This window comes from Dreissena polymorpha, chromosome 7 (assembly GCF_020536995.1).
Source record: "Dreissena polymorpha isolate Duluth1 chromosome 7, UMN_Dpol_1.0, whole genome shotgun sequence".
NCBI classification, from domain to species: domain Eukaryota; kingdom Metazoa; phylum Mollusca; class Bivalvia; order Myida; family Dreissenidae; genus Dreissena; species Dreissena polymorpha.
The window spans coordinates 79,243,359-79,255,705 of record NC_068361.1 but is presented as its reverse complement, the minus strand read 5'-3'; the positions used below and the strand labels follow the sequence as shown (position 1 = coordinate 79,255,705).

Sequence of the window (12,347 nt, the reverse complement as noted above, 5' to 3'; positions counted from 1 at the left end):
AATTCACTGTTACCAGCTGGAACATACATCAATGTAGAACAAAGTGTTAGAGTATTATTAAATTTAACACACTAGAAACACTGAAAGAAACATTCTTTTGTGTAAGAAAAAATGTAAACAACTGAACGTATAAAAACTAGCGCGAAACGACTGTCCTGTTTATTTCTTGTAAGAATTGCAGTAAATAATGATCGATTAAAGTAAGGAGAAAATCTACTAAATGACGAGTAATTAACTGTTATTTATTATTACATAAAAACACGATGTCATTATTTATTTCTTTTATGTTAAGAAAAAATACTGTTGAAAATAACTGTGTGCTCGTAACTCACCTAAACCAGTTGCTGACCGATTCACCGAGGTCCTCTCTATATAGGGAGTAACGATAGATAAGGGGAGGTAACCAATCTACTCGGTAAATAGGTCAGTAACTGGTTTCCAGATTTATCTGCGCGCGCTCGTTTTCGAAACGGGAACCAAAAAAGCTTCTGAGATGGATGTCAAGTGTGTGGGGTCACACTCTGACACACAAACCAGTACTACAACGTTATACCGAGGTACCCGTAGAAACGAGCGGAAATTGTGTACAATGGTTTTTACAAGCGGTTGGCGAGGTACACGTACCGAGGTCTAGGGAAAAGTACCTCGCTATTTTTTGGTACCTCGAAGTGTGGCTGTGTACTTCTATGAAGTACCTCGATGTGTGATATAAACCAACACACACACACACACACACACACACACACACACACACACACACACACACACACACACACACACACACACACACACACACACACACACACACACACACACACACACACACACACACACACACACACACACAGAATTATAGAGTAAATACCCAAATAACGGGTTATTAGGAGTACTGGTTTGCTTTCTTTTATTATTGGGATTTATCTCATCGAAAGTATTTTTTAATCACATTTATAAAATGATTGTTACCAACCATCCATATGACCGTTTAAAGGTCGCCGTAACGTAGTGGATATGGATATTGTGTCCGCCTAGCGACCGGAAAGTCACGAATTCGATCCCTGTTGTGGGAGTGCACTAAAGACCCCCCCCCCCCCCCCGTAGACACCAAATACTGGTTGTACCCAGCAAACGGACTGGAGAGCGTTTCAATAAATCTGAAGCTTTAGGTGCGATAGAGATAAATAAAAAAAGTGTTTAACTAACCGTCCATTGAACTGAAACGATACGGACTCGGCCTCGCTGGGTTCATGGGTGCTGTGCGCCATGGTTGAGTGGTGCCCTGTGTGGGCGTGCGTGCTGTGGGCGTGCGTGCTGTGGGGACGATGTGTGGTAGCACCCTTGAAAAAGGGCACATTATGGGCAGTTAATCCATGTCTGAAACCTGACGAATTGTGCGTGTTTGACGCAAAGCTATGACCTATTGATAGTTGTAATCCACGTTTCAGGATTATTAGCACAGACTATAATGCTTCTGCAGCGCGAAATATTGAGAGGAATGCGTCACGATATTCCGGAGTATTGCGCTGCGATTTAAAAAACAATACATACACCTGCTAATTTTAAAGCCGTACTGTTTCAACGGTTATTACTACGGTGTTCCAATAGTAATATATTCTTATTTTGCATTCTCGTTGAGAATAGAATGAGAACGCGACACGGATAACAAAAGAACGATGCGGAAACACGAGCCCTTGATGTGAATACACGAGATTACCATACTAGAATAATAAATTAATAACTTCTCATCTCGCATTATGATCTTGTTTTTCGCTCACTCGTCACGTGTTCTCGCATTCATCCCCGCATTAACCAGTGGTAAAGAGGCAAAATAACGAGTAGCCTTATAGGACGACTGTTTTAAATATCGCGTTACGTAAGAAATCATAATAGTTATAGAAATGACAGTTATACCAATCATACTATTTAAACGGTAAAAATAATGTTTGGTCGTTCGAGAATAAACTACCTTATCCAACGCAAGCGGATTAAATAGTCTGATATAACCTTTTTCTTGCCTTTACTTTCGTCTTGGAGTTACGCTACGCTCCGGGTACTATAAATACTGAATGTTTGCTGAAAATCATTCTTTAGCTTTGGAATACGACGAGGTGTAAGTCGCATTGCTTTAATTACTGTAAAAATAAAACCCTCCCACCCTCCAAAAAATTAATGTACTTGGATACTGGCCAGTGTTTGTATATAGTTTCAGTAAAATGCGCACAGATCCGTAAAACGGGGTCCCGTCAAGTCTGCTTCCTTAAGACCATTGACTAGAGTACACGGAATCAACCAGTTTTCAGAGAATGTCAACCATAAAGCTGTAAATACAATTCATTCGCCATGAACTTTCAATCTTCAATTCGGGAACAAATTAATAGTTTTTGTTTTATGTGACTATTTTTAATCAAAACTTCTGCAGGATGAGACCTAACATCCGGTGGTTCAAAGACAATAGCCGCTGAGGCTGCCAAAATGGTACAGATTTCCACACTTTTTCCATGTTTCAGGCACATATAACATGGATGGTGGTTGTTCCTGGGAGACTTGCAACATTTTCAGAATGTTTTTACCTTCTTATATTACACCTTATTAATATGGCTGCGCCGTTTTGAAATAAATCGGCAATATTATATTAGCCCACGTCCTTCCGGTGTCGGGGAATTATATAAACATTTCTTTTAAGTTATATGTTTTCATACCGTTCTATGGTATCTTAAATTCTATGTGTATGTATACCAGCCTTGACAAATGTTCTGCCAAACCTTAGGAATACAATATTAAAACTTCTGTGTAGCTTGTCGTTGGATAATAATCATAATAGTAATAATAATAATTTACGGGATGCAATGACATTGAAGTCGCTTTTTATACGATTTCTTATACTGTGAATACAAATTGACCAATAATACAAACCTAGTTTTATGTTGAATATACGTCTAATACAATAATCTAATGCCATGCATACCGCATGTTGACCGCAGTTCTAGAACATTGTTTTCATCAAATATGTACGACTTACGTAGCACACCACTATAGCCGAGAGGAAAACGACCAGAGCTTGCATGATGACGACGTAAGATCCTTTGTTTCACAAGATCAAATGATACTTATTCTGAAAGTGAATGCCTTATATAGTATCGCACATAAAAACAGTGTCAGAAAATGGTGTTGCAAAATTGCGCTCCCAATTCGGTCATCACGACAATGACTCCGTAGTTCTATATTCTTATTCTGAAAGTGAACGCCTTATATCACATAAAAATAAGGTCAGCAAGTGGTATTGCGAAATTTCGCTCCCAATTCGGCCATCACGACAATGACTTAGTAGTTCTATATATGTATCATTTTAGTTGCAAAATTGCGCTCCCAGTTCGGTCATCACGACAATGACTCCGTAGTTCTATATATGTCTCATTTTAGTTTCAAGTCCACATAATGACTACAACACCACGACACACGTCACCAGTCGTTATCGTTATATCGTAAAGTTAAAGGCAATTGTTATTTTTCTTAGTATGCTATATAACGACATAACATAATACAGTAAGAAATGCATCGATAAACGCTCGAGTTGTCATACAGAAACTTCAGCCAGCGTTAAGATAAATATTTAATCTTGTCTATTTGTACAAACGTGAAACGAATTCCTTAAATAAAGAAGCAAACAAGTTAACATTTTAAAAATCGTTCCACTTTAAGTTAATGAACAACAGCAACATATGAATCATAGGGAATTAAAGATCCATGCGATGAACGCATATGATAATGTTCTATAAGGACTAGCTATATTTGCTGACTATATGGACTGAGTGTATGAATTTCTGATATACTGTTCTTTCGACCGAACCGACACACATACTCGCCAGAACTACAAAAGAGGAACCGATACGACAATACGTGTATATTTGTCGTTCTGACATGCCGTCGTGTTTACGATCGTCTAACCCACCAACACGCTAATACAAACGAGCCTTGTTCTGAGAAAACTGGGCTTAATGCATGTGCGTAAAGTGTCATCCCAGATTTGACTGTGCAGTCCGCACAGGCTAATCAGGGACGATACTTTCCGCTTTAAATTGATTTTTTGTAAGGAGGGACTTCCTTGAAACTAAAAATACCATAAATGCGGAAAGTGTCGTCCCTGATTAGCCTGTGCGGACTGCACTTGCTAATCTGGAACGACACTTTACGCTCATTAAACCCAGAACGCGGCTCAAAGAAAAACGATAAAACACCCGCCAGATCGACATAAAAAGCACCGATACGACACGTATGGCATTGGGCTATCATTTCGTCGTTATGAAGTGTATATTTGTCGTTCTTGTCGTTTTGGTGACATTGCGACCCGTTAGCCCGCCACAGCGCGATGACACAAATCAGCCAGAATGGAAAGCAGAAGTGTGGCTTCACGGTAGTGTCGTTCACATTTTGATCATATGTAAAAATTTGCACAAAAAAGGTTGCAATTAGATCTAAGATCAATCTTTGTTCACGTGTTCACGTTACATCAGCACGAATAAACAGCTGTTAAAAGGGAGCACTGATAAGATGCCATAAGCAACATTCTGTGTCACGTTTACTGATGTCGATCTAATCTAAACACGCTTGCCATGTGTCATATAGCGGCTTGATGGGTTAACGAAGTCCCATTTTCATTTTTTTTAAATCGACTTAATTTGAACTTACAGCGCACCAGAAGTACACTTATTGTAAACGGCTGAGTTACCAGTTTGTCATTCGACGAACACCACGCATTCAGAACAGGAAATCTTGCATACGGCTCGTCTTATAGAATAATGTAAGACTTAGTAAAGTTTCGATAAAAATTTTGCAGACGTATCAACGCACAATCACTATGCTTAGTGATCTCATTTTGTGTATGCATCGAATATGTTTTACAATTACTTACAACATAAGATCATTTATGAATATATTGGTCCAGTTTTTATGCGCGACAATTAAAATATTTATTTAAATAAATAGTACGAGCCGAAAAACACTTCTTGAGGGCTAGGGACTTTAATAAGTTGTTTTGAAATCGTTATGAATACAATGAACTTGTCCACACATGATCACTTATGATAACGGTATTGTAACTATGGTGATGTGCCTTTTTTTTTTTGACGTGAGAGATTTGTATAGGCACTAATTTGATTCTCTCCTGCATGTCCAATATTTCTGTTGTAACGATTTCATCAATTTACCAATAGAATATAAGCGTACAATATGAATTATGCATTGATTTAGTATGATAAGCCATTTTAAGCAAACAAAAAAGCGTATATTTATGGAACTCAATATGTAACACGAATGTATCCTATTAACTTTTTCATACTCGAAAAAATAATAACGAGAATTATCAATCATATGTCGACGCATAGTCTCCCAAGATAAGAGTATAACGTTCCCGCTTCAAACTTGATCTCTCATTTGTTTGCAAAATTTGTTAAGTAACATAAAGTCACGATAACAAAGGCAGCTGACGACAACATAGTCAATTTGGTCTAAATCAAGGTACTCACTCTGTGTCCGGATTCCACAGTATATATTTAGATAATCAACAAATGTGGTTTACACACGGTTTTCTGTTCAAATGATTATTATTCAAATACATATTTGTAAAGGTACAAGAGACAACGAGTAAACACTGTCAGCTGGGTTGAGGTATTGATTACGCCTGGTAACACAAGCATGTTTAAAATGCACTAGATGCACTTATATACGTTATTCCATGTAATTGATGCCGTTTCTTTGTTTTCCCATCAGTACTATTTTTTAGAAAAAAATTTGCTTCATAGTTTGAATTGACAAACAAACCGTTTTCTTTAATTTTGGGGTTTGCGTGAGCCGCCATTCTAGTACAAACACGGTGCATTCTTTTTAAACGTTATGTATCCCATCTTGCAGAGAACCAACGTCCCTACGAGGTGAGTTATAAGATCTTGTCCCAAAACCCAAGTTATTATAGTAAGATATGTCATTAGATGTTAATTTATTTGTATGTATGGAATAAAATAATGCGCCTGATGAAATTCTAATACATCATTTCAATCGTATCGCACTAGTGTGCATTCGTGTATTTCTCTGCCACATAAAGCGCATTTATTTTTGCTTTCGTTAAGTGTGTTGTTAGCACATGTGATGGGACTCGTTTAAAATAAAATCTTCTTAATATTGTAATCAACATAAAATTATAAAAATAACACAATCTCTACTAACTTAAAACAATCTTCTTGTTTTCTGCGCGAATGCGGATTAAGTGTGAAACTATCCTGTCACATGAAATAAAGTTAAATCGATGCAATTTTTTGCACTCAACCTTCGATTTGTGTTGGATTTGGTCAATCGTAGTTTATGCAAAAATCCTGTTATATTAATTACGATCAGTTGTTCGCAAGAAAAACATATACCAAAGACTGTTCTTGCTGCCTAAATACGGAATACCGTTAGGGCCATCGCGGATACACATCAAAATACAGTTGGCGACACTGCGATAGTGCGATAGTACGATGGCGACAGTACGATAGTAGTTCGATGGCGACAATGCGATAGTACGATGGCGACAATGTGATAGTACGATGGCGACAATGTGACAACGCGATAGTACGATGGCGACAATGCGATAGTCATATCGAACTGTCACCATCGTATCATCAAATTGTCGCCATCGTTCTATTGCATTGTCGCCATCGTACTATCGCGTTGTCGTACTGTCGTCATCGTATTATCGCATTGTCGCCATTATACTATCGCACTATTTCATTGTCGCCATCGTACTATCGCACTGTCGCCATCGTATTGTCGCACTGTCGTCATCGTATTATCGCACGATCGCATTGTCGCCATCGTACGATCGCACTGTCGCAATCGTATTGTCGCACTGTCGCCATCGTACTATCGCATTGTCGCAATCGTACTATCGCGTTGTCGCATTCTCGCCATCGTACTATCGCATTGTCGCCATCGTACTATCTCGCCATCGTACTATCGCATTGTCGCCATCGTACTTTCACATTGTCGCCCTCTAGATTTTAATGTGTAACCAGGATGGCACTAACTGTATTCCGTACCTAAAACATTCAATCACGCGCTTGATTTAGAACTTACTGATAAGATATTTCGAAATAGTGGCATGCGTTTGCTCCGTGATAGATAAACCGTTGTTATATAAGGTTGCGATACAGTTGCTTACTCTCTGGGTCTCAGTTTAAAGGAAACGTAAAAATGTTACGTATTTTAGTCTGTTTAGTAGCTGTCTTCGGCAGCTCTTGGTAAGCGCTTTTAAATATACTATTAATCTCGTAAATTGGGAACTTTTTGTTGTATATTCATCATAGGTCTATTATTTAGAAACATGTCTATACCTAGAAGTTTTGGGATAACCTATTGTTGGTACTTAATTTGATTTGATCAAAGGGCATGATTATGTGTGAATGTTGTCAGATTACCGTCTTAGAACAACGTGATCTAAGAAATTCAGAGACACATATGTTATTACATTATCTAAAATATCAAGTACATATTTCAATTAAACGTTCTATGCGCATTGTTTGTAAATATTTGTTTGTGTATATTTCCCATATATATCTGCAATATATTTATGTTCATCTATAAATAAAATGATAATTTCTAATACATATCAAACTTTACACAAAGGAGAACCTGCTAAGATAGTTAACCCATTTATGCCTAGCGTCTAGAAAAAGGGCCTTGGCAAACAGCGTAGACCCAGATGAGACGCCGCGGCGTCTCATCCGAGTCTGCGCTGTTTGCTTAAAGGAATTTATGTAAGACATATTCTAAATATAGAAATAAATTTACTAGACATCCCTAATTTTGGAAATAAATTGATCCTATTTCGAATGATGGGAGAGTCCACTAGGCATAAATGGGTTAAACAAAATCTGACCACTTCATTTGTATATTTATAAACTAAACTGAGAACGATGGTGGAGTATCAAATACGTCTAAACATTTATCTTCATAAAGAGGCCGAACTCACAGTAGAGTGTGTTGCGTTATTGCATATTCACATTCCAAACATTCCATTTGGGGATTTCCAAACGTATGCATGTTAACTGGAATATTAGTATTCTTACCTAGTAAAAAATCTTAATTTCGATGATTTTGTGATATCAACACTGTGGACGTATTATTATTATCGTCAGTAAGTCGTGAATGTGTTATCGGTTGTTTATTGTAAATTAACGTTTTGTACAAATGTAAGAACATCGTACATTGTCTCCTTAACCCATTTATGCCTAGCGTCTAGAAAAAAGGCCTTGGCAAACAACGTAGACTCAGATGAGACGCCGCATGATGCGGCGTCTCGTTAGGGTCTGCGCTGTTTGCTTATGGGAATTTCTGTAAGAAATATTTTAAATATAGAAATAAATATACTAGACATCCCTAATTTTGGAAATAAATTAATCCAAATTTGAAGGGTGGGAGAGTCCACTAGGCATAAATGGTTTAAACGGGTATTTACTTTTAATTGATTGCAGGCAGGTGACCCTGCCACATGGCCACGAGTTGAAGGTTGCAATTGATCAGCAGTTTGCAGCTCTGGATTTAAACCACAACGGAATTCTGGAGTTTAGCGAGTTAGCTGCATTTGGCGCCAAGGAAGATGCTAACCGTTGGTATTATGTTTAGAGAAAGAGTGGATGGGAGACAGAGTGGAATGACAAATTAGTCAAAATTAGTCGATTAGTTTAATATGTTTGCGTATACTTAACAAGTTACACTTCGTCAGAAAAAAAGTAGCTGAAATGAGCAGGCAAATGACATTTATTGAAATATATTGCAACTGTTATCATAGAATGTCTGCTATATACTATATCATCGTAATGTTTACACTGGTATCAAATTTTCATTCAACAATCAAATTGTATATTGAACCGAAAAAGCATATTTAAAAACTGTTACTACCAGTCAGGTATGTTCATAATCATAATTTGTTTTATGTTTGATGTTTCAGATGATGGACAGGTCAATCTTCAGGAATACATGACATTTTTGAATTTGCCACTTGAAATTGGTCAACCGATCTTCAACGTGTACGACAAGGACAAAGACGGCTTTATTAACCAGAGCTTCCTGACCGAGTATTACCATTTGCTGGACCATAACAGTAAGATTGTAATTGACAACGCTCAATGCTATGGTTTTACAGGTTTATTCGAATATAGCAAACATTATCAGCGTTTGAGACGGTATTGTTATTTAACCAATTTATACCTAGTGAACTCTCCCATCCTTCTAAATTGGATCAATTTATTTCCAAAATTAGGGATGTCTAGTACATGTTCATTTATTTCTTTTTTTAGAATATGTTTTACAGAAATTTCTTCAAGCAAACAGCGCAGACCCTGATGAGACGCCGCATCATGAGGCGTCTCATCTAGGTCTACGCTGTTTGCCAAGGCCCTTTTTCTAGACGCTAGGCATAAATGGGTTGAGGGCTATAGGACAGTATTGCATTTAGACATCGATTATCTAACCGTAAACAGCGTGTCCCTGAAAGCCGTATTATTACATCACTTATAGAATTAAATTTTATTGAAACTTGTGACTAGGGTAAATCTTATTCAATTCAATGTTTAGCTTGTATTTTTTTATTTGCAGATGACAACTCGGTTTCTTTGCACGAATACGAACAGTATATATCAACGGTAAAAATGTATTCCTAACTAATATACAATATGATAGTATGAACTGTGTTACTGATGGTGTATAATAACTGTTTATTGTGAGGTCACTTTTTGTAGTATATACACATACCATTTAGTATAAAGCGTAATGTCCAACTTTCTCTTTGAATACGGAATATAAAATTCGTCACTACCTTTAACATTTGGTTTTAGATACGTGTAGATAGATTTAAAGAAATAACGACGCTGATGCAACAGTTTGCATTTACATATCTAGCTTATCAAAGGTTTGTGTTATTGAAAAAAATGTCTTTAAATATATGTACTCACAGAACTAAATACTCGAAAACAAAAACAATTCTTATAATAACATATTATAATAACAAAAACTACATTTGAATTAAATTTATTGCCTTTACGGGGATTCTCACCTTCAACATATGAGAACAAAACGCGCATAAACTCTGAAGTTTATTCTTTAAAATTTAAATCCATTTTCTTGTGGGAAAAGATCTTTTCTAATAAATCAATGAAAACTATTTTAAGTTTTTATTTCCACTCGAAAATTACTATATTTTTACAGTTGTTTGTCACCTAATTATTTGGCTTGTTTGAATATCATGTTAACCCTTTGAATGCTGGGAAATTTGTCGTCTGCTAAAATGTCGTCTGCTGAATTTCTAAAATTAGCATTTTCTTCGATTTTTTTCAAAGAATATTATCAGAATAGCAAACAGTTTGGATCCTGATGAGACGCCACGTTTTGTGGCGTCTCATCTGGATCCACACTATTTGCAAAGCCTTCAAAATTCGGTTCCCGCACTGAAAGGATTAATATTCTTGTTTTCATGTTATAACTCTATATCAGTTAATTGTCTTTATGTCAATATTTAAAAGTCCCTGTAGCGTAATATGTGATAATTGTACCAAATCATAAACATCATCTAATGTATCCGCTATTGTTGATTCATTCGAGCCGTTAGTACTAGTTTTTTTTTTATTTCAGTTTCTGGCTTGTGTGTTCGGAGCAGACCATGGTGGCCATGGCCACGGTCCCAACTGTGATCACTAGATCGTTTGTTTATATGACACCTATCAGCATTTAATATAAGGGAAGCAATATATGTGTTTGTCAGTACCTCGGGCAATATATATAGGATCTGGCATGAGTTGTCATATCATACCATACTTTATTAAGGTAGCCCACCTCTAATGATTTCCCGCGATTTCTTCGAAGGTTGAAGAGCCTACTATTAGGTGCCGTAGCCTAGTGGTTAAGGCGATAGACTAGAAATCTTTTGGGATATTCCCGCGCAGGTTCGAAATCTGCCGACGACGTATACTTTTTTGCGACGCGTTTTATTTATTTTCTAACGTAATTTGATTTAATATGGCATATAAGCTATATTTATTGTTAAATATGTTGCAATTTTTATGCACATTCTTCAATTATTAAAATTAAAACAACGTTATGGCGAAATTGGGTGATTTACTGTTGAAAATACGAACCATGCATGTTGCATTTTTATTTTTATTTCAAAAAGTAAACGGTAAATCTGTCTATTTCTTGGTATTTTTGCTGTATATAGTGTTTCTATAAAAACTAAGTTTAAAATATGACTCAAATGATACTATTTTGAATTTTATGACACTTTGTTTTTAACCGACCCAATTTTTACTTGGCTGAAATCACTTACATTTCATGGCGCTCTTCCATAGATAAAAATTTGTAAAAAATAAATGTCTGTAAAAGAATACTTATTTCATCTTGTTTAAACTTTAAACACCTTTACAGCATCTGTACACACCAACTGCCTGCCCATATTTGGAAATTTGAATGAATTATGGAACTTTTATATACCCCAGGGGTGAAAATAAATTGGACAAAAGCCAAGCGCGGGGGTGGTTTTGAAAAAATCGGTATATTTTTTTAAAAAGCATGGAAATCCTACCTACAAATTTGCATGTAGTTAAGTGAAATGATGCTGATTAAGAAAATAATTAATTAGATTATATTTGGATATGTGCCCATTAGAGGTGCGCTACCTTAAACGATTTCAGGCATTTTGTTAGTAAGCGAGCCTTTGGCGAGCTTACTTACGAATTTCCTGGAGGAGTTTAATAAAATATGGTATGAAATGACAACGAGTGTAAGATCTCTTTATCACATGCTTTTAAGTGAGCAAATTGAATAAATATTTACGCAAACATAACAGTCTTCGAAATTAGCACACGCCCGATCGCCCGTGGCGAGTAAAATTACTGCCGGGCACATACAAAAATTCACGTTTGTGGCCCACCGGGCATGTAAATTATTGAAGCCAATTGACAGTTTATAAAAAAAAAATCGTAAGCGGTTCTTGATATTTGCAGATCTATTTTTCAATTTTGCAAACAAACACCTTGCCGTAAGTTGTAAAACAATGAAATTCGATTGGTTTAACAACACGCACCTGCTTGCACACGTCATTGTTATTGTTTTTGACCGATGCAGTTCGGTCACATTCGGTTCTTATCGACGGTTTCTCTAGACATTAATCGAGAAGATGCTTTTTGAATCGATCATTTCAATCAAGTAATACGCTTCCGTTTTTGTCAATGTAAACAAATGTCATTGTCGACATAGAGGCTATGCAGTATCTTAGGTATGTTGATGGGGCTAAGCCCGATAAAGCACTTCCAAAATAGAAAATT

The 12,347-nt window shown here is 36.6% G+C and overlaps 1 protein-coding gene across 1 annotated transcript; it reads left to right on the top strand.

Moving 5' to 3' along the window:
- The first annotated feature begins 7,104 nt into the window (after positions 1–7,104).
- LOC127838147 (uncharacterized) lies at positions 7,105–10,775 on the top strand. The gene is made up of 5 exons (XM_052365725.1): positions 7,105–7,271; positions 8,505–8,638; positions 8,981–9,133; positions 9,628–9,674; positions 10,660–10,775. The coding sequence occupies exons 1-5, from the start codon at positions 7,225–7,227 to the stop codon at positions 10,723–10,725; spliced, it is 447 nt and encodes a 148-aa protein (XP_052221685.1). The 5' UTR covers positions 7,105–7,224; the 3' UTR covers positions 10,726–10,775.
- The last annotated feature ends 1,572 nt before the right edge of the window (positions 10,776–12,347 follow it).